Source organism: Callorhinus ursinus, unplaced genomic scaffold (assembly GCF_003265705.2).
Source record: "Callorhinus ursinus isolate GAN/ISIS: 27379988/994484 unplaced genomic scaffold, GSC_fseal_2.0 scaffold4, whole genome shotgun sequence".
NCBI classification, from domain to species: Eukaryota; Metazoa; Chordata; class Mammalia; order Carnivora; family Otariidae; genus Callorhinus; species Callorhinus ursinus.
Window position 1 is genome coordinate 11,476,863 of NW_027397066.1, and position 23,812 is coordinate 11,500,674.

Consider the following 23,812-nt stretch of genomic DNA (forward strand, 5'->3'; position numbering starts at 1 on the left):
CTTTTAATCCTCCAAGAATCTTTCAAGGCAGGTATCTGTATTAGTGTAATAGACACTAGCCAACTCTGACAAACCCCCAAGCTCATTGGGGAACACAGCATAGGTTTGTATTCGATTCAGTAATATCTGATGCAGTCAGGCAGTTCTCCTATGCAGCATCTTCTAAGGGATGCCTCAGGGTTTGGGGTGCCTACTACTATGGAGCTCCAGCACCTCTTTGCTTCCTGCCATAGAAATAGAGGGGAGAGAAAAAATGTGGAGTAGGTACACCATCTGCTAACTACCTCAGTCCCAAATTAACCCTACATTACTCCTGCTCACATCCCATTGGCCAAAATCAGTCATGTGGTCAACCAAACCGCAAGGGAAGCCAGGAAATGGTAAGGAATCTGTAGACAATGCAAAATCCTAAACATATCTGCCATAATTTACTCTTCTGGTCACCAAATATTCATTTTCTTTCCTCTTTCGTTGTGTATAAGGAAAAAAAACACAAACACAGAATCCACGCCTCTTCAAAGGAAACAACCTCAAATTCCATCTGGTCACTGCGTTCAGATCAAAGTGCAGACTTCTGAGTTATGTGAAGCTCTTGTCATAAGTCTGGATGTGCCATCTCTTGATCCAGTGCTCTGTAAACTAAAGGGAAAATGATCTCTATCACAGCAAAAAACAAGTTTCCTCTCTCTCTCTCTCTCTCTCTCTCTCTCTCACACACACACACACACACACACACACACACACTACAAATGGAGTAACAGTGATGATACAACTACAACAAAAATTTTGCTTCAGAAAGGAAAAGAACAGGAGACACACACACCAGCCACTGATTCCACATCTGGCCAGGCAAACAGAGTGAAGGCTCTCTGCCTTACGGGTGGAAGACATTCTGGCTATGGGCCTGGCTCTGTTCTCTGGGGAGAACTTCCTTGTCCCTTTTTCTCAATGGCCATGAGTTCTTCCTTCTGAGGGGCTCCCCTTGCTACCTCTGTGTATGTTGGGGAGTCAGCCCTCCAGGCAGCCGACGGTTCACCTGCTGGTGGGAGAGGTTGTTTTCAGCCTTCAAGGACATTTCTAGTACAGGCTTATAGTTACTTTAGCAATATAAGACCTTCAAAAGATTGGTAGGTTCCTAAAAGCCATCAAATTTAGGTACTATCTCTCTATTCCATTTTATTTCTGTTTATAATTTAGCTATTTCTTTCTGGGACTCATCTCCTTCTTGAAACACCTTACAAAAATGCAGTCAGTAGCAGCCAACGCACACAATGGATGTTTCCCTGCGACGCACCCCCACCCCAACCCCAGCCTCCCATCCTGGAGCTACAGGGTGATGTGGCACAGATGGTTTTTTTTAAAGATTTTTTTTTATTTATTCATTTGAGATACAGAGATACAGAGAGAGAGAGAGAGCATGAGCAGGGGGAGAAGCAGATGGAGAGGGAGAAGCAGGCTCCCCGCTGAGCCAGGAGCCCGATGACCCTGGGATCATGACCCGAGCCGAAGGCAGACGCTTAACCATCTGAGCCACCCAGTCCTGGCACAGATGGTTTTGCAAGTTATCATAGATGTCTGTTTCACCAAATGTGCTGCTGGGGCAAAACACGGCATTTCACCTTTCCAGCCTCTGGTATCCTCCTTGCACTCAGCTCCTGACTACTCGGCCAACGGCACTTAGTGAGGGTTTTTGTTAGAGCGGCACCCCACATCCTTTGCCAGTTTAGACACTGGTCAGGGGAAGCAACACTAGCTTCTGTGGTAAATCACAGTGACTCACAATTGGTCCTGCTAAGTAACATAATGGGGTATTTAATTAACTTTGGTTGGATAAATGCAGCATTCTGTGTATATATACAAATGGGTTGTTTAACATATTTGTATTTAATCTTCCACAATTAAGGAAGCAAATGCTTAAAGAAAGGAATTCAATATGCAAGGTCACGTAACTGGAAAATCATGGATTCAGGTCTGGGATGCTACATGTACTACTGCCTATAGATGTCTCCTCAGTAGAAGCCAGAGCAAATAGACTCTACCCTTTTTTCTGCTTTCATAGCAAAGAAAATCTGAAAACTTACCACTTCCCTGCAGTTTTAGACCCTTTCTCTCTTTGCACTATTTTAATTAGAAGTATTGTCCCCTGTCCTTAGCGTAATAGTTACTTTAGGTGATTCAAAAAACACAGCGGAAAGTAATCTATGGTTTTAATATAATGAATGAGGTTTTTGTTCTGTAATTGTTTGCATAAGTTTACATAGTAAGCATACTGAGTAGATCCTGCCTGTGTTGACATCTCTATTCTCCACCAAATGCTTTATTTACTTAACTAATGTTTTCTATACTAACTTAGGAGATTTTATTATATCATAGCCATTCATTAAATCTGGCAAGAGCACACATTGTCCCATTTACTCTCTGTACAAGCTTTGACATACCCTTCCCGGATGGGAACATATTCTCAATGCAAACCCAAATTGTCAAAACTGTTGAATGATCTGAGCCTCTGCAATACTTTATTCATGCAGCAGGTATTTACTGAGTACTTATTATCTATCAGGTACTGAGCAAGACCTGCTTTAAGATATGCTATAAATATTTTTAAAATCACCACTTTAAGTTGGTTGTAATTTGAATTCACAAATAGTGTGTGTGTGTGTGTGTGTGTGTGCGCACGCGCACGCATGTTTAATGGCAGGTAGGGAAGCGTGGTTGAAAGAGTAAAATCATTGATTACAGTCTCTATGTCAGAAACTTACCCAGCTACATGGACACACTCTGCAAAGCAAGTATCCCTCCTAGAGTTTATGATTCACAGCAAGTATCCCTCCTAGAGTTTATGATAGACGTACAGGATGCAGGTTAAAATAAGTCCAATTCAAATGACATTAGTTTAGGTATTTTCCCCTTTTATGAAAATATAATGTATACTAATTTTACATTTTTCAAATAGATGAATTAGGGAAAAATTGCATGGAAATAATTGTGTTAGCAAAAGTGATGTTTAAACACAATTTCACTAGTATCACTGTTCTATAAGATGAGACAGAAACTTTTCTGTGTGCTTTTTTTTTTTTTTTTTTTTTTGCTTCCAGTGAAGTGATGCCATTTGGTCTCAAGGCATCACTTGAAAAGGCAAAGAAACAACTTGAAGTCACAGAGTGAGAAGAGCTACGGATAAAAGAGAGAAATAGAATTGCTCAGATACCTGAAACTTTTCTTCCCATTTGCCTCGGTCCGGGGTTTGCAGAAGAACGTCACCGGCTCCTACTCTTTCCTAACGAGCGTATATATTAAGCTCTTTGAAATGTGAGTATTACGGGAAGGATCACAGTTGCTTTAAATTATAGACGTTGGCAAGTTGCGGGGAGGAGCAGGAGGTTGTTTAAACTGAGAAAGACAGTTGCAAAACTTCATGCAACAGCATGAGCTCCAAGCTTCAAACACATTCTTATGCTCAGAAGAGCACTTTATTTTTTGTCGAGTTATTTTTTGTATTGTTTCAAAGCAGCTTCGATTAAGATGCACATATTTCTCCTTTAAATTTTTTAATGGTTTCTAAATTCATGGGACAACCAAAGCAAAAACGCCTCATGTTTGGGGGGAAATTTTGACATCAGCAATGCCTAGAAAAGGTAAGCCACTCTTTTCATTGCACTTTTTCTCTTTTTCCCTCCTGTTTGGCCTTTGTCAAAAATATTTACTGGGAGAACTTAAGACAGCTACTTGTAAAGAAATGGGGAACTTATAAAAATATGTCAACAAATTATAAATCCGAGGTTGGAAATCCTTGGCATTCATGCCTTCTCCTGCTTTCTATTCCGCTTGATGCAAACCTCTGTGAAAGCTTTGACTATTTGAAAAATGAGATTTCTGTTAGAAAATGTGTGCGGGAGAGTCCTCAGAATCTCCAACCTGGTGTGTCTCACATTCACTAATGTGGTGATGGGCTCATTTATTGCCTGGGTCAGAGTATCTGTGTTTTCTTACCCCGATATATATAACTCAACTTCCGGAGCTATGATCTTTGTATTAACTCAGAAAACTTTCCCATGGAAGAGTTTAACATCACTCCCAAAAATCCTCTTGAGTGTGGTTACTATGACTTCTTATAACCTTTTTTGCAGAATATGTTTTTAAAAGTTAAATAAATCATTTGGCTTTTCCTTTGTAACGACACGATGAGGACGTTACGGCTATGATGTCCTGGGAGAAAAAAGAAAAAACTCCAAGTTTGTTCATTCCAGTTGCAGTTGACTGACAATGCTAGGGTCTGGGTAGGGTGGCTTTGCCCTCTTGATTGTGCCTCTGATACAGGTAGGGAGCAGAGAGGCTCGAATGTTCCTTGGTTTTCTATGGCATTGGTCATATGGGAAGTATGCTGTGGTTTTAGGTGGAAAGGCACATAAATGTGTGGTGTGCTGTTCCTATTTCCCTGGGAAAGTCTCTGTTATCAGATTTCCCATCTTTCCGAGGCAGAATTCCAGGTGCAAGTAACTAGCTATCCAGAGAGATCTATCGGCAAATTCTTCCAGCAGGCTGCGATGTTAACAGAACGTTCATTCCTCCGCGCACACATATGTACTCAGAGGAGGAGGCTACAAAGCCGCATGGGTTTAACCAAGCTTGAGTGGTCTGGGACATCTAGGCAACCTCAGTCTACAAAACCCACTGGTGCAGAAGTAAAAGCAAACATGCCCGATGGGCCTGGGGGAGAATGGGGAAGCATGTTTGGGTTGGGAGGGGCTCTACCTGCCTTGCCGGACCAGCTGCCGCTCTGTTTCTGGGATATTTTTTCCTTCTTCATCAAATTCTAATTATATAAGGTGGATTATGGTGGCTTCCCCTGCCTTTTGTGGTCTCCGTGGTGGGAGGGGGGGGTGGAAAGAGGTTACGATAAGAAGAAGGACATTGGTACAGAGAAGAGAGAAGGCAGCTCGATCGGCTCATTGCAAGGTGGTCAAGAGAAACTGCTAGTTCCTTTCTCCATCCCCAGTTGTTAGTGGAGGCAGCGAGGGATCTGTGCCTGCCCCTCCGCTGTCCTCCTCCCCTTGTCTTCCCTGCTCTCTCGTCCTCCCTTCCACTCCTATCCACACCGTCCATGCAAGCTCAAGAGAGGGAGCAGTGAGTAGGACGGACAAGATTATTCTCATCTCTTCCTCTCCACCATTCCCGGGCCAGTTGGGGAAGCCCCCACCCTATTTGGAGGGGGGTCTCCAGGACCCCACCCCATGACCTCATCACAGGCAGCCAGGGAGTTGGGATGGCCAGCAGTTGCATGGCGCCTGAGTGCACCCTGGGGAAGGGTGCGGCCCAGAAATGCGCAGTGTGGCATGACGTGGCTGCTGGGGAGCGGGGCGCGGACTTCCCATCATGGGCTCTTGTGGAGGCTGGCGGCATTTCTGGAAGCCGAGCATGCCAGGCCCCACCTCTGGGCCTGAGAAGGCCCCAAAGAGGACAAAAACAAAAAGGCAATTAGAGTTGCTAATGAAGCCCCAAGCCAGCTGACTCATCTGAGGCACAGCCACTGGGGGGCTTTGTAATGAAACCTGGACAACACCCTGGAAAGGACAGGTCAGGTTTGTCCCCAAAAGGACAGTGATGAGAGGCCTGATGTGACTTAATCATGCTCCTCACCTCATAGAGGCTGGGGAGAGGCCACATCTGCAAGGCACAGAGGGAGGACAATGTTAACTAACGAACTGCCAGGGCATTTGGGAGCGATGGTGTCCAAACCTGAAAAGGGTTGGAGCCAGACTCAGCCCAGGTCACCAGCTACGGTCACACCTGCAAGTCCATGAGCGATGACGTGAAGAGCCCCAGGTCACTCGGGAAGTGACCCCTTAGGGCAGCTAGGAAGATTGTAATTCACCAAACTCTAACAGAGTGTCCACTCTGCCAGAAACTTTACCAAGGCTCTTTGGAAATGGCCCTTGACAGAGAAACCAAACATTAACAACAGTGGAGAACACAGAGGGGCTTTGCACATCAACCTGCCAACATCAAAGAAAGCTCCTCGTAGAGTTGCATTTGAACTAGATATTGGAGAAGGAGTAAAATATCATGAGAGAGGCAAGGGGGCAGGAGCCTGTAGGCAGAGGTCAGTGAGCAAAGGTGCAGAGGTGGAAAGGTCATGGCTGCTCCCATGAACCAAGTAGCTTGGGGAAGCAAGGCTCTGTTACCCAAAGTGCAACCCAAGGAACAGGACTTTCATGGGTTATTAATAAGAGGATAACCAAAAGCATTTCCTGGTCAGGCAAATCGGGGAATGTGAAAAGCTGTGTACCACAGTGGACCAGAACTCAGGTTCTGGGGTTACAAATACCTGATTCCAATCCCAGCTCCAACTCCTAACTGCCGTGAGAACTTGGACCATTCAAGTTTCTTCATTTGTTAAGTGAGGATAATAATTATATCCATTCTTAAAGAGGATAAAGCATTTGAGGATTAAATTAAAAAATTCAGGTAAAGGGACTACTATCAAAGTATCTGCCATGAGAGAGCTCAATGAATGTTAGCTACTCTTATTAGCTGGTTTTTTTACTGTAGGACTTCTTACACATTTTAGTTTCTTACTACATCCTCTGTCCCTCCATGTGTGGGTCATTAGAATCTAATGTTTTCCAAATTCATCAGAATGTAAAACCAACCCCCCCTGCAGGAGTATCACACAAACCATGCTATGGTTTGGTTCCGTATGGAATACAGAATGCATGGTGGACAATGGTGAGGCGGAGTTGGCCCAGTTAGTTGAGGCCACATGGCCTTCCAGCACATGCATTTCCCAAGATTTAGTTGAAATTTATCAATCTCTACCAGCCTCTTCAGGCATTGTCTTCCATTCTTCTAGGAAACAAAAACCCCACAACTGGGATTTTCATAGCTAAGGAAATAGACTTTTTTTTTTTTAACTATTGTCAACTTTTAGAGGGAAGAAAAAAGTGAAGACAAAGCAAATTATTGTCACACCCAAATTTCACACCCGAAAGGTCAACCTTTGCCTGTGGTTTGAGAGCCTACTGCATAGAGGGCAATGCACAGGACACAAGCTAATGAAAACATGATCCCACCTTCAAGGAGTTATTAATCCCATGGGGAAAACAGCACATGGTATCCAATATCTAAAAGGCAAAACTAGATTTACAAGGAAGGACATAAGAGAGCTCAGAGTGAATGGGAATTCACAGAAAAGGAGCCTGCAGTTCCCTGGACTAATCAGAGTAATATGTAACATTCTTTGATGTTTACCATGTACAAGGAACTATGCCAAGCACTTCACAGTATGACTAACCCATGTGTACTTCATAAGGCTACACGACGGGTATTGATTTGCCTGTCTCACAGATGAGAAAACTGAACCCTAGAGAAATTCAATAACATGCCTGAGATGTTCTAGGAAGTAAGGAGCAGAGTACACTCTCAAACTCAGGGCCATCTGATGCTCTGTTTCCCTCACCCAGGGAAGATTCCTCGGAGGAGGGAATATGTAATTTAGCCTTGAAGGATGAATAGGGATTGGTGGGAGGGGTATTCCAGGCAGCAAAAACATTAGTAAAATCATGAAGGAGGACAGCGTGGGGAGTAGCAGCAAATCTCCCCGAGCAGAACAAAGTACATGCACACAGAGTGGAGGGAAATGAGCTCAAAAGACTTAATTGGTTAAAAAAAAAAAAAAAAAAAGGAAAGAAAAGAACCAGACTTGGTTGGAATCAGATCATAGCAAGCCTTGAATGCCAAACCACAAAGTTTAGATTTTTTTTTTTTAAATGGAATAATCATTGTAAGTTTGTAAACAAGAAAGTAACTCCTTGGCAGTTTATTTGAACGGTGGTTTAAGATGATTAATCAGTGTCCAGAAGGGGCAGAGACTAAATCGCCAGTTAAGAAATGGATGTTTGTCCAGACGAGAGATAAGAGCAGTAGGTGTTCCTACCACAGCTCAAAGGTGGAGATGCTTGTAGGGCCCAGCCCCCTAAACCTGCTACACCAAGGCCCTGACCATCACAATGGTCTATTAGAATAATAACCTTGGGGCCTCGCTAAATCCAGATTCAGCCCTGTAAAATGGGAGGGGTGGGGAATGGAAGGGACAGGGGGAGCTAGTGCATGTCCAAGGAACTTCTGACACCTCAAACTCCATGAAGATAGACCACTATGCACTTTTATGGAAATCATTAACTATACAGTTCCCTATTAAATCACATTTCCAAACTGCTTCTCCATATCGAGGCATATTTTCAAAAGAATTTGAGGGTGTGCAGAAGTTTTATGGCTATTACATAGTAGTGATATTGGCACACAGTGATTCGGGGAGGGTATATTTTAATATATCCCTTCAGGAGAAACATTTACCCATCATCCTGGCTGTGTGTGTTTTGCAAAATTTAGCTGCCTACCTCTTGTGACAGAGGAGTCTTAACTGCAGTTCATACATCAGGACCTTGTAGCGCTCCAAATGGTAGTGATTCAAGTAGGTGGCATAGGACCTCCTCCAGCTCCCAAAAAGGTGGTCAGCTTCCAGAGAGTAGGAATTCATGCATCTTTAGATTCTTTGATGATTTACCACTATGGCGGGTCTGACTCAATTCACAAACGCAGGTCTCCAAGAAGTGTCACATTTTCTCATTGTTTTTCCTTCAACTTGAATCTGTTTCCAAGAGTCCATGCCAACAGGAATTCAGGTTTCAGATATTACCCAGCTCCTGTCCCCATGACTTCCAATACCAAAGAGGTCTTCCTTCACACCAGTTATGCCCACTCTTATAAATTCCTTGTCTCTTAGATGTCTGTGGATTCTGTTTTCAAACCCTGCTTGGGAACTGGGAATCCTTGTCCAGGATGGGAACCTGTGTCTGAGCAATCCCAGGCCACACAGAGCCAATGTTTCTGCTTCTTACAGATGTACCCATCCCTGACCTTCAGTCTCCAGGTCAGGGGGAAATCTCATATCAAAGGCCCCCCACTCCAACTCTCCCAGCACATACACTTGGACTTGGACCTTCAGAAAATAAAGCAGGAGGCGTTGCTTTCAAGGAATTTTTATTTTCTGCTCTGCACAATCTTGAAACAAGGACACACAAAGGACAGGGCAACATTCTTAGAATAACCTGGAGGTGGAGAACACAAAGTTATTTTGTCACTCACCCAATAGGTATTCAACAGTCATCAGTGAAATGTGTGCCCCAATAACTAATGAAATGGCTCCTCCAAAGTTTGTCACCAGAGGAGGTATTATGATGATTAATAGAACCTTTTTATTAAGTACCTACCATGTGCCAATACTTTACAAACATTGTCTCCATATCCCCATTTTTCAGAGGAGGAGAGGAAAGCAGCTAACCTAAGATCCCACAAGCATGATGAGGTAGGCAGGTATTTAAACTCAAGTTATGCCCGTCTCCAAAACCCCACACCCTGTCCACTCTGTCACATGGACTCCCAGAAAGGATTCCTATTTTTTGGTCTACTCTTGATGGTTGCCTTTCCTAACTAAAATTTATTTTAAACAAAAGGTTTCTTTTTTCCCACCATGAACATAGAGTGACTCTGCTAGGTACAGTAATAATCCCATAGAATGGTTTACTACCCCATCTCATCATTAGTCTGCAGGCAGCACAGAAATGGGTGTACTCCTGTTTGAAAGACAAGAGCAGGGTAAGGTGACTTTTCCAAGGCCATGGAGCTAGAAGAAGGGTTAAACCCATGTTTGTCCATCTCTACTTCAAGGGGAAGGAGTTAGTCCTAATTAATGAAAGGCTAATTAAATTTTTGCAGTTTTACAGCCTTTTCATCTGCCAATAACAGAAAACCACAGCTTATGTAGTTGCCTTAAAACACATCCTGCCAGATGTACCCTAACAATATTTGAGAACTGTCAGTAAGACATTAGTTGGTAGCCTTGCCAATTGCCAACATTCCCAAAGGAGCTCATCCTTTTAAGTTGGCAAATGATTTTCTCAGTGTCTTTCTTGCATCATTATTTATTTATTTATTTTAGAAAAGACTTATTACGAAGTAATTCTTATCCCACTTCACTGTGAAATCTAATTTGACATCAATGGACTCTTTGTCAAGGGATTCTTTGAATTTATCACAATTAAACAACTCGTTTATCATGGGTAGATTTCTATCAATTTCTCGGATCATTAGCATCTCCTTTTGTCCTTCACAATAAAGACCATATACCTTGGTATGGTCTTGGAGGGCCTTTGAAAAATCTGTCCTTGGACCACACTCCTCACAACCCAATACCTGTGCACAGTGAACTCCACAGTTTCTCAGGCACCCCTTTTGTCTGTGTGTCATAGGCCTAAAGAATCGGGTCCATTCCCTTGCCTTTGTATGAATTATGATGAATCATATAAAATTCCTGACCTTCAACCATTTTATTACCTACCAAAAATGGCAATTTTATATGATTCCAATATAATCTGGAAACTTAACAAAAGCTTTCATTTCTTGATGACAGTTTTATGTGCCAGGCCTTTAAAATATCTCAGAAATTGTTAATCATCCCCCTGTTTGTCCCTGAGTCTGAGAGGGAAGGGTATCCAAACAGACTTTTAGAATTTTTTTTTTAAGATTTTATTTATTTATTTGAGAGAGAGCACGAGCCAGGGGGGCGGGGGGTGTGTGGAGGGAGGCAGGGCAGAAGGTGAGGGAGAAGCAGAATTCCTGCTGACGCAGGGCTCAATACAAAGCCCCTGAGATCATGACTTGATCCGAAGACAGATGCTTAACTGACTGAGCCACCCAGGCGCCCCGAAGAGACTTTTAGAATTTATCCTCACTACAGATCCCACCTCCAGCTTCAATGCCACCAGTAACAAAAAGTTAATACTTAATAAGGCAACACCTTCCATTAAAACACTACTGGTCAGGGGCGCCTGGGTGGCTCAGTTGGTTAAGCGACTGCCTTCGGCTCAGGTCATGATCCTGGAGTCCCGGGATCGAGTCCCGCATCGGGCTCTCTGCTCGGCAGGGAGTCTGCTTCTCCCTCTGACCCTCTCCCCTCTCATGCTCTCTCTCTATCTTACTCTCTCTCTCAAATAAATAAATAAAATCTTAAAAAAAAAAAAAAAAACACTACTGGTCAGCTGGAAGTTCTCTATTATGCCCAGAATATGGCCCTTTTTAATGTTTCTCCATTAGTCCTTGTGCTGCTTTTAGCAGTAGCAAGGAAAAGTCCACTTGAAGATATCACCATGTGCCTTCCCACCCTCCCCTGGGGCTCCTCGCACTTACAGGGAGGACTTGCCCCTAGACACCATGGGGTTCACTGAGGATACTCATGCCCCTCTTGAAACAGACATCCTGAACACCAAATTCCAGAAAAGTTTCACATCTAGTGCTAAGCCCGTATCAACTTTCTAGGATGGAGAGGGGCTACTTGGAGTTCTGCATTGAGAAAGGATCTGAACTCACTCTAGGAGTAGCAGGAAAGAATGTAGAATGAGATTAGTGAATTCTAAGGGAGAATCAGGTAGTTTCTAGAGCTGATCTAGCTATGACTCTTCATACTGTCTATAGCCCAGACTGCAGGGAGACCAATTAACTCTCTTTGATTTAAATACTCTATCTTCCTCAATGCTAAATTAGTATCAGCTTTGCTAGTAAGCCCATCTCATAAAAAGACTAAGACATTCAGATTATTTTTTAAACCTAGTTGTAGCAAGACCTATTTTGACCCATGTTGTGGTATTGCTTTTCTTCATAGCTAACTGGAAAGAAGGAAGAATCAGGAACTATGCTGGCTCTGTGTGCCATTTTCAGTCCTAACCCTTCCTGGTTGTGCAACTTATTTGAACTGTGAGCCTCTGTTTGTTCATCATTGAAAATGGGAATAATGTATTCCTACTCCACTGGACTCACTGGAAATAGCCAATGAGATATTATGTGAGAAAAAGTATGCAGGGTAGAAGGTGATACAAATTTTTGTTATTGCGAGGAGCCTGATATTTTTGGCCAGCCAACTAATCTTTCCCTCAGCTTCCTTATTTTTTATGGAATTGCTTCTCACTAGACACGCTGACTTCTAGTAGGGGATTAAAACAAAAGCACAAGCAAAAGGAAGGAATACACACGGGATGCTCAGTAAATGGGCTTGCATGTGAATGAAATGTGTCAAGGGGAAGGATTTCAAGCCAAGAGGAAAGTGTTTCCGTGATGCTGTCAAAGCAGATTGACAAAATGCAGACTGGATCTCCTGGGGGCTTGTTCGCCAAGGCCTTGGATGTTTGTTTTTCAATGATTTATGCTCACCATTTGTTCACACGGTTCTACATTGTTGCTCTCATACTTTTTCCTGCAAAAGAGAGGGTACCCATTTCTCAGCATTATCAGCAACATATTAGCAGAGCTCCAAGCAATACATTGAGTCAAGGGCTAGCACCCTAAAGCTATTGGACCTCACAGGAAGTGTGCATGAGTGAAAGCAGGAGACAGAGACCCTGGGGACCTAGGGCAGTGTGTTCCCCCTGAAGTGCGCAGACACCCCCCACTCTAGTGGACCTTGTCCCTGGGACAATGTGGCCTCACAGTGCTAGATTTTCAGATGTTTCAAGTAAATCCATATATCTGGATTTGTATGTGAAATGTTCCTTTTTAAAAAAACACTTACTGTGCTTTTGACCCTTAGAAATGGTGATTTCATGTGATTCAACCCAATGCAACCTAGAGACAAAAACAAAGTTCCCACTTTCTTATTGTGTGGGAAATCGCTCTTGAAAACACTTCCCTAAATAAACATGTACACACACTCAACACCAACAGTGATCCTCAGGCGCTCCCTGCCCAGAAGGTATTCGTGTGGTAAAGACTTCTTTAATTCTTTCAGCAGCCCAATAAGCCTGGTCTTTTTACAAAAAGCCTCACTTTTTACAATGAGACCCAAAGCCTTGCCATCAGTTAGCAATGACGCATATGTACAGGAGCACAGAATCCCCTGGCCAACAGAGCTGGTGTCCTCGCGTCCTTTGAATCAGAGGAGGAAATGTAAAGCCTATGTCCCTACTCACCCTCCAGACATGGGCAGGTTGGGGTGAATGCTGATTCTCCTGGCCTCTTGTGGTAACCTCCAAGCTCCATACCCCTTGTTATTAGTGCTCACAGGCCGCCATAACAGAATAATGCCACAGGCTGGGAACTTAAACAACAGAAATCTATCTTCTCATAGCTCGGGAGGCTGGAAGTCTAAGAGTACGGTGCCGGCAGGGTTGGTTTCTAGTGAAAACCCTCTTCCTGGCTTGCAGACAGCTGCTTTCTCTCTGGGTCCTCACGTGGCAGAGAGACAGAGAGAGATACCTGGTATCTCTTCCTCTTATGAGGACACCAGTCCTATTGGATTAGGGACCTACCCCCATAGCCTTGCTTACCTTAATTACCTCCTTTAAGGTCTTATCTCCAAATATAGTCACACTGAAGATTGGGGCTTCGACATGTGAGTGGGGGAGGGGGACACCATTAAGTCCATAACACCCCCAACCCTTTCCACGGAGACACCCTGTGCCTCTGCCATGGAGACTCTACTGCTTCTGCCATTTTCTTCATTTTCCGGTTCACACCCTTTGTCCTATTCCCACCTGCCCAAATCACTCAGCCAGCTCCCTCCCCATCCCATCGCTTCTCTTCTACACTGTCTCTCCTTTCTCCCTTCCCTCCCCCCCCCACATTCTCCACCCATTTCTTTCTGCCTCCGCTTTTTCTACCAGTCTCTTCCATTCCAGTCACCCCCTTCTCTAAAATCCCATCCTCTCCCCATTTTCTCCTCACCCTCTTCTCCCTGCCTCCCCCTCAGGCCTAGATTCCATCTGTGTGTGTGTGTGTGTGTGTGTGTGCGCGCGCGCGCGCGCGCGTGTGTGTGCCCTCCATAACTGGAGTGCCGAGCACTGCGCCTGGTACAGGACAGAAAGCCCAGAAACGTCAGCGCGCCCCTCCCACACAGGCTTCGAGACAAGTTCAAAGAGAAGTGCAAAATGAAGCAGTTTAAGTGGAAATTGAAAATCAAAGCCACGAGATGGAGGAGGGACAAAATGTGTGAACCACAAGGACGAATCTGGTTACTGTGATTGAGCGTGAAATCTCACTTCCTGGCAGCCAAACCCAATCTTTTCAGACTTCCAGTGACTCGTGTATTCTCTGGCGTGCTCAGGGTGCAGGACCGCAGGAGGTGGGATGACTTGCCTTTCTGCTGCCCTGACCCTGTCCCACCCTGGAACCAGTGTCTTCCCCCACTTCTCAGCTCACTTTTCAGTCCTGGCTATGCACCGCTGTGTTGTGTTAAAATCTCACTCACATCTTATTTAAATGTTGTTTTGTGTGGTAAAGCATGCAAATCTTATAATTAAGGCATTTGGTAGTTGAAGTGGTTGCCATGGTGTTGCTAGAGGGACTCTGCAATCTGTGGTTAATCACAAAGCTTTCTGAATGCAGGTTCAAGGGACAGCCGGCTGGTTTGGGGAGAAAGGGATCACAGAAAGCGGGGAGGGAGGTGTGGGGGGGAGGGACGTGGTAGGGGGGTAGGAAGAAAGGTTTTGCTGAATCCTTACCACTTTCCCCAGGAGACACTCATTTTCCTCATCTTTCCCAATCCTGTGCTCTTTCCTTTTCCTCTCACCATTACCTTCCCTCTGAGGCCCACAGAGAAATCCTGTCTCCACCTCAGGCCTCTCCCTCCCAAAGAAAACCTAGTCCTTCATTTGCCACGCTGTCTGCTAGCAGAGAAGACAAACCACCATTGCAAACTTTCTGTGTTGCTATCGACCCGGCCATTCTCCCAGATGCGCTCCGCAACTGGTCAGTGCCTGAGGCTATCACTGCCTTGTTAGACTCTGGACACCACTTGTCACCAGGGCCATTGTCAAGCTGAATAGGGGTGGCTTGGATGACAGGAAGAGGAGAAGTGTTAAAACCAAAGCACACATAGAAGGATGGCAGGGTCCCACCCTGGAGAAGGGAAAAGGGGTGGGAGATACAAGACTGATTTCAGGTATTTGAATATTTCCCTCAGGAAGGACTTCTAAAGCAATTCTCTAAGATTTGGCATCAATTATTTAAGATTCTTAATCCGTAGAGGATTTGACTTGAGTTAAAATAACAGCTCTATCATTTTCTAAGCTTGTGCTCTGGGGCAACTAACTCTCCTCCTGTCCATCTCCTTGCTGTAAAAAATGAGGAAAATAGTATACTTATCATCAAAGTTGCTGTGAGAATATAATATGGTGCTCAATCAATCATAGCTAACATTAATATTCCTGGTACCTCTTGAGATGCAATAGAAAAAAAAAACAAAAAGAGGAAGCATTAGATATACAGGGTTATTAAGTTGTTTGGATCATAAAGTATAAGATTTTCCTTCCTTCTTTCCTCCCTCCCCTCCTTCCTTCCTCCTCCCTTCCTCCCTTGCTTCCTTCCCTCCTTCCTTCCTCCTCCCCTTCCCTCCCTCCCTTATCTCTTTCCCCATAGCCATCCAGCTGTACTCCGAACCTACAGTCAGTAAGCTTTCTGATTAACCAAGAATTGCAGATTTCCTTTAGCAACACTATAGCAACAACCCCAACTATAAATTGCCTTACTTACAAAACTGCCTTCTAAATGGGATTTGAGTGAGACCCTGAAAGAGATTCAGAAGTGTTTGGCAAGTGGGGGAAACAGAGCTTTGCAATATTATATAAATGAAGGAGGCGGGGAGTCTTAGCTGTGGTTCTCCACCCTAGATACACCTTAATCATCGACAAGGGAGCTTTGAAAAATCCCAGCGCCCAGGCTGCACACCAGACCATTACATAAGAACCTCTAGGGGATGGGATCCAGGTTTCAATCATTTTTAAAGCTCCCCCCCCCCAGGTGATTCTAATATGCAGCCAAGACTGAGATCTGCTGTTTTAAAGGAAGTGGTGGCCAACAGCTAGAAAGCTGCAGAGCTGACAAGGCTGTAGGCATCATGTGAGCACTTTGGTGACTTTCTAGACTCTAGAGAGAACTTTCAGGAGAACTGTGGAAATAGAAAGCAGACTGTGAAAGATGCAAGAGACTAGGGAGAGGCTCCAGCCCGCAAGACTCCATCCTTCAACAAATGTGGTGGAACCGGGAGGGGAAGGATGAGCTTGAGGAATTAGCAGAAGCAAAATAATTTCTTTTTGGAATATGGAGGACCTGAACATATTTGAGCCAGAGATGAGTCTACCATATCTTGTATGCTTGCAATTTAAATTTTGGAACATAGTGAAAAAAATGTTTGCATTGATCTGGTAAATTTCATCTGGATGATTTCAGGTTCATCACAGAGTCTTGACCAAATGTGCTCTCTGCTTTATACCTCATCACTTGTTTCATTTTAACCGTCACTTTTTACATTTTCTGCTGTGGTTCAAATATGTCACTTGATTACCTCTAGCAAACCTCACAAAATCCTGTAGAGTGGCTGCCTCTCATTTTACAGATAAGGAAATTCCTCAAATGAGAAAATGAGATTCAAGGAGGTTGGATGCTTTGCCCAGAGTCAGTAAGTGGCAAACTGGGGTTCAAACCTGGGTCTGTATGACCCCAAAGCCCACCTGCCATTGTACCACCAGATAAAACACAAATTCAATCCTTGGACTGCTGCATGCTCCCATCAAAACCCACAAAATGACAAAAACTATGACCTGGAAGGTCATGTCCCAGCACCAGGGCCTCTGAATGAAATGAATGAAAGAGTGGAAAATGTATCAGAGGCTGCACCTCCTGCTTTGGGTTGCAGCGAGCTTGAGCAAGAGGGGGTGGGCACAAGGTCTTTGGCATCATTGACACAGGTACCCGGTAGGGAAGGAACAGCTGGAACCGGGATCTGACAACTGACACTAATCTGAAAATGCAGCATCTTGAGCTCAGGTGCGGTAGGGTTCAGACAGAAACAGCTACACTCAACGCTGTTCCTCTCCACCATCTGCCCACTCCTTCCTCCTTCCCTGGACATGTAGTCCTTCACTTGCTGAAACCGAATCTCCACATCCCTTGATTACCCCTGAAAACTGATTAGTGTCTATTTGCAAGCAATACTTTCTTTCTGTACACCCAGGTATATATGGTCCAGGGGGCTGCTTTGATTCCTGGAATATTAGCTTGGAGAAGAATGAAATCTAATAAAAAAATATAATATTAGCTCCAAATAGCTACATAATCTATGTCAAAGAGTTGATTTACATTTGGGCTGCCATCTGTAGGTATTATTAGTTATCCCTTGCACTCAGATGGGGGACTGAGCAAAACATTGCTTTCCCTTCCAATCAAAAAGCCTGGAAATTGGGGATGCAGTGTCCACATGAAAGAGCCAGTGACATTTTGTGTTGCCTTTAAAAAAAAAATATTTTAATATCATGCTTTAAAAGAAACTGGCCAGCAAGTTCATTCCAGGACAAGTTTTAGATTCTTTGCGAATCAAATTGGGTAAGACCATAACAGAGACTATTTAGTTTGGACAAACTGCCAACATGCCCATAAAAGGGAGAACTGGCTGAGCATTTTTCTTTCGGCTCTTATTTTCAGATTTTCTTCAAAAGTTAGTCAAAGAAAAATTTGAAAGAAGCCATGGGATATACCCATAAAACACAAACACTTCAAATAGAGCTTGGGTCTCAGACCGAATCCATCCAGGGATTTTGTGATGATTCAGACAAAATTCCTGTCTATGATAACCTTAACTGATTATAAAAGTCATCAGAATAAAGGAAAGGTGGACGTTTGCTGAATGCCCGCTGTGTGTCTGACATGTGCCTGATGTCCTTATTGTTAGACAAACCTTATCTCATTCCATCTGCCCAGTCAGCCCCTGAGATTAGTATTATTCCCATTTACCAAGAAAGAAAAAGAAGCGAGTTATGAGTCCAGAATGAAACTACTATTTGTCCAAAATGTGTCTGAACCAATGAATGAATGAATCTTAGAAGGTGACCAGATATATATATATATATATATATGCACACACACACATACACACGCATATAAAGATATACCAAATATTTGATATATCTTTTCTATTAAGATTTATTTATTTATTTATTTGAGAGAGAGAATATATATATGTGTGTGTGTGTGTATATATATATATATATATAATATTTTAATGTACCAATTCTAAACCTTGGAAATCTGAAGCTGTTCTTTTCTGTGTCCAAAGCTTCAGTCAAGGTACATCCCAGTATTTGTGGATTTCTGTGACGAAGCGACCCAGCCCCTCCTCCTCCACAGCTGTTTTGTGGAAGGCTGATTGTGTCCACTTAATCCTCATCAAAACCCACCTGCCAGCTGGGAAAAATGAGGTTCAGAAGTCCCAAACTTCAAAGGAGAGGAGGCTGGACAGGGTCCTGAAGGAATGAGAGGACCCACATGTCCCGTGGAAAACAGCAGAAAAGACTTGCATATGGAGCCCTTGGTGAAGGCCAAGCAGCCCTGTTTGATCAGAGTCAAATGGTCCGGAAAGAAAGTACTGAGATAAAAGTTAGATAAGGTTTGGATAAGAGTTAGAACTGTGAAAGACTCAATGCAGAAGAGTAATGTTGACTTTATCCTCAAGGAACCGGGGAACCCATCAGAGGCTTTTGGGTGAGGGACACATATGGGATACAGAATTTCAGAAGGATTAACCTGGCCATGGTGTGGGAGAGGAACTGAAAGTGGGGAGGCCCGATGGAGAACTTTCCTCAGGATTCCCTGACACTCCGAAGGCCATGGCTTTTCAGAGGCTCCGCATGCCATTTGGGGATGAACCAGGCATCTTTAGGCTGTTTGTGCTCCACCCAAAGGGCTCATGTTGAATGGGCTAAATCCCTGTGGCTTTTGATGTGGAAATGTCATCCTTGCAGTGAGGGAATTCCAGGAAGTCCTCCAGCTGAGAACATCCTCTAAAGAAGGAGGCCCCAGACACTCATGTTGACCTTAGGAAGCAGGAAGGCAAGGTAAGGGGAAAGCCACTGGGAAAAAAATGTGCTTGTCTCCTAAAAAATTTTTCCCAATGCTGTAGGACACAAATTTCAATCAGGGCCCCAAAGCAGAAATGTCAGGATATGAAGGGCTCACCTGAACTTTGTTAATACTTAGAGAACAATTCCCCAGAGAGACTTTGCTGCCTCACTCCACCCCTGTTTCTGTATGCAGGTGCGTCTCCACTAGATTCTTGCTTTTATTAGAGCAACGTCTAGAGATGGATACATTAGGAATATCCTGGTGAGGCCTTGCTTTGGGGCAGGTAATGGGTCCCTGCTGTTAACAGGTTGTAAAAATTAAGAAGACTGTGTGGGAAAGGGGGCTGGAAAGCTCAGATTGAATCTCAGTTCCCTTAGCCAGATGATGTGGGGCAAATTCATTCAGCTGCAGAATGGCAATAAAAACACGAGGACCAGATGAAAGAATATAGGTGGACCCTGTCATACTGGTAGGAAGGAGCCCACACAGCAGTGAGCAGGGCCAGGAAGGAGATGCAAATGAAAGCTGTGGGCCCCAGTGAAGACCATGGAAGCTAGACCCTACCACCCCACCCTAAGAGGGCACCAGCTGCCAAAACCCTCTCGATTTATTTTCTGGTTTTTAAATAATAGCAGCTAATTCAGACCATCAGTTAAGCCCCAAACAAAACAGCGGATCAAACTTGGCTGCCAGTTTGCAAACAAGGACTGGCAGCTTGCATGCTCATGCTCAACCCCAAGTATGCCACCTGCTAGTCATGTGGGTTTCAACAAATTCCTCACCTTCTCTGAAGCTTAATTTTCTCATCAAAGAAATGTGGATGATAAGGGCCATGCAGAGGGCAGTGGTGGAAATGAACTGAGACCAAGTGCAGGGGGCTCCCCAGCAGGTGACAGAATGCACCAGGCATTAACCCTTTAGTTGCTGGTCTGCCGAGAGGTCTGGTGGGTGGGAAGTTGGCACAACAGCTTTTACCAAAGCCCTCCACCCAGTTTCCAGTCCCCCATACTGTCCAACAAGTAATGACAGTTATTATTATTAAGACTCAATTAAGGTTTGTCTCTTGTGCCTGCTCCTCACCATCCAGAATGGTTTTCATGCCACTGGAAACTGCTCTGCATCAAGGGGGATAACATATGAGAAAGACGCAGGCCTATTCTGACTCTTAGAGAACACAAGACATTTAAATGATTCCTCATAGGACAGAGCGATGTGGTTAGACATGAGCTAGTCTCTGCTGCTAAGGGACCCCTGAAGTGCTTGGATTTGGCATCAGGGGCCTGGAAGGTACAAAAACCATGGTCTGGCCCACAGAAAAGGCCTGCAAGGGCCTCTTTTGGCCAGGCAGCCATCCTCTGGATAGTGAGGGCTTTAAGACTGGAGCAGGTGACCAGGTATTGCGGGGGGGGGGGGGAGCGCGGTGTTTCTATGGGCAAAAATAATACATCAGTCTTTTAAAACACATAGACTCAATTATTGCAATTCCCGGTAGTTCTGGTCTATGTAAAGTCATTCCAAAGACTGATTTAGCAAATACTGAACCTCTGCTCCTGGGAAAAACACATTAGGGTCCTGCCAGCTTCTAGTCACAGCATTTTCAGCAGTGGATCAATATATAACCTTGTTTTACATGTGTTTCTGTTTAAAAGCACTTTATTTAATGTGTATTGTTGATTCTTTAACATTGAACTCATGGCCAACAGCACTGTAACTCATGCCTGAATGAAGTTTATCTTACATAAGTTTCTCCATAAGGCACCTCACAGCCCTCTTGTGCTCAGGAGCACTAGAAAGGACTTTTATGCTTGGGGGCCATTTGAATAGCAAAATCGGCACACCCCCCCAAGAAAAAAACTAAAAGTGCCCAAAATGTGGCACTAAACAGACTTGGTAAAAGGATACTTGTTTCTAGTATGAGAAACTGAAAGAAGAAGTTAATGCATCACCTGGTGTGATCTCAGCTAGGAACATGCACATCAGGGGACCCAAATTTTTGCTGCTCTGTGCATATCTGCAAATGACCATGGAAGAGCCATGAGTATTGACTTGCATTCACCAATAAAGTTCAGCAAGAGGCTGTTTCTAAAAATCCATTCACACACTTATATATGAAACCTATACTTACATGTAAAGTCAGCCTAGAAGAGCTCTGGTCAATTCATATCAACTCAGTATATATCTAAGACCTGCAAGTATTAACTAGCCCAGAGGACACAATCGTTGTCAAAAAAAAAAAAAATCCATTGTAAAGTGGGGTATCTTTTTCTCCAAAGGACATAGGCCCCAAATGGAATTATCCCTGAGATAGCTTTCCAAGATACTACATCAGCCACTTGCATATTTTAGCATTCAATAATAGAAAATTGTCTTCTTGTTGAATCAGACTCTCTTTCTGGAACTTTCTGAATTGATCCTAGTTCTGTCGTTGGGGACTATACAGAACAAGGCCAGCCCTCCTTCCACATGGTAGTCTTTCAAATATTTGAAGACATTACCAGTTCCCTCTTCCAAGACAGCGATTTCCCAAGTTTGACATCGCCATCCCTAATAATTTCCTTATTTTCACCATCTTTGTCGTTTTCTTAGAACATGCTCTAATCTCTCAGAAATTAACTGCTATCACCCACTTAGGCCCTAGAATAAAAGGAGTAGCCTCAAACTCTGCTGGTAAGTCAGTTAACTTGAACAACTTTACTGGGGAGTAACTTAACAACATACATGAAATTCTTAAAATAAGCGTATCCTTCTATGTCTTAAAATTTACTCTAAGTAAATACTGAAATTTTGTTATGAGGACGTTCATTACAGGGTTCTTTACAATTCCAACACGTGGAAACAATTTAAACATCCAAGAATAGAACAACATTAAAGAAAGTATGGTACATTGGTACAGCCACTAAAGACTATGTAGACAATGTGAACAAATCTACATTGACAAACATAGCTATTTATAGAATCAGAATAGAAGATTATGAAAGAGTGGGCACAGTCTGATTACATTTTTATTAAAACATCCATCTACATTCCCAGAGGTAAAGAAAAACATTCCCAAGAATTAAAGAAAAATATTCCTAAGAGGTTAACACAGGCACTTGAAGGTTTCATTTCAAGTGTTCCCTTCTTCCTTATCTATTTTTCTATAATAATCTATTACATTCATAATAAAGAAAAACAATTCTATTTAGTGTTTAAAAAGATTAAAACAATTCTGGTAGTTCCCCCATTGCTCTCAGGGAAGAATCCAAACACCCTGGCTTGGGACATGAGACCTTTCATGATCTCACCTCTTAGGGTTCATACCCTAAAAAGCTACACACACAACCACATTCTAAAATGCCCCAGATTTGTATCACTCTTTTCCACTTTATACCTTCTGCTTGAGATATCCTCTAGGTTTCAAAAGATTTGGGGAGATTATCCAAAATTATATCATTAATGAATGACAAAACTAGTCCAGGCTGCCTGTCTCTGGAGCCCATGCTGTCTCCCCATGATCCAGATGAAAAACTGAGATAGTCAGGGTGATATTTGTCTAATTATCTTTGTACCATATTTAATCTCAGCATAGACAAACACTTACACTGTTTATGACATTGTCTGGGTGAGAGAAAAAGCCCTGAAATAGAGTTCTTTCCGTTGTCCTATAGACAGAAAGTCAAAATGACTCTAGAAGTGTGTTTTTCCTTTTTTTTTTAAGATTTTATTTATTTATTCATGAGAGACAGAGAGAGAGAGAGAAGCAGAGGGAGAAGCAGTCTCCCCGCTGAGCAGGGAGCCCGATGCGGGACTCGATCCCAGGACCCTGGGATCCGTTTTTCCTTTTTGAGAAGGATGATCGAGGGTATTTGGAGCAATATCTTAGCTAGACATTAAAGCCCAGTTTGCAAACATATGCAGTGTGTAATCAGATTTCACTAATATGGTCTACTTTGACTTCTTTGTCTCTTTCATTATAAGAATTTAATATTGAGTTTCAAAATCCAAATGGCATAAATGAATTCCAGATGTCTTCCCAAATCCCTAAATCTTGCACTAGAATGAGGGGAGATACAGCTATACATGAGTAGGTGGTTACATTGTAATTCACTGAAAAACTGAACGGATCTCTGAGCAATTGGTTAGACTTTCTTCCATGAAAAAAATACAGGAATTCTTTTGAGTTTCTTAAGGAGCTGAGTCCTCAAGATTTACAGCCCAGCTGTTTGACATATGTTCTGCTTTATTTCTCCCCCCAACGGGTGAAACAGCATCATTATGAACGCAGGGCCCTGGGCCAGGCTGTCTTAAATCCAATCCAACTGGATGACTTTGAGCGAGTCACTTAACCTCTGTATTCCTCACTTTTCTCATCCGTGAAATGGGGATAGTCACAGTACCTATCTTGTGGGGTTGTTGGAGGGATGAGTGGGTTAATAATTGGAAGTGTTTAGCGCAGTGCCAGCCACACAGCAAAATGCACTCATTGTCACCTACCAGGTATGTGTCTGAGGAGCTTAGTGAGGTCCTCAGTGGCTAAAAGATTCCTTTCTCTTTTCCATCTTGATAAGCAGGGTAAGTCTCCTGAAACTTGCATTGAGAAGACGATCATCCTTTCTTCCATGAGGGACTAACAAGCTAAATTCAGATACAAGCCCCTTCCCCTGATCCTGGCCTGTGTGGGCACTACCTGAGTCTACGTTCCTGATCTCAATGCCTGGACCACACCATCCCACCAATCTTGCATCCAGGGCAACTCCACACAAGAAAATGTAAAAGCTCTGTCCTCAGAGAATTTGTGGAGGGAACTTGACATCTCCAATTAACTAGAGGAGATTATATATGTAAAACACCAAAGTATCATAACAAGTGCTCAGAAACGCTAGTCTTCTTCCCT

The 23,812-nt window shown here is 43.4% G+C and overlaps 1 protein-coding gene across 3 annotated transcripts in view; it reads left to right on the plus strand.

The window, feature by feature from the left end:
* Positions 1–3,174: 3,174 nt before the first annotated feature.
* C1QTNF7 (C1q and TNF related 7) overlaps positions 3,175–23,812 on the plus strand; it is a 102,457-nt gene continuing 81,819 nt past the window's right edge. For 2 of the 3 annotated variants that reach the window (XM_073891453.1, XM_073891448.1), the window contains exon 1: positions 3,432–3,635. Coding sequence is in view for 1 of the 3 variants with exons in the window: in XM_073891448.1 (XP_073747549.1) it covers positions 3,623–3,635 (13 nt within the window). In the remaining 2 variants the exon portion in view is untranslated. Of the gene's footprint in view, positions 3,310–3,431; positions 3,636–23,812 lie in introns of those variants that run through there. The other variant, XM_073891452.1, reaches the window with a different exon arrangement.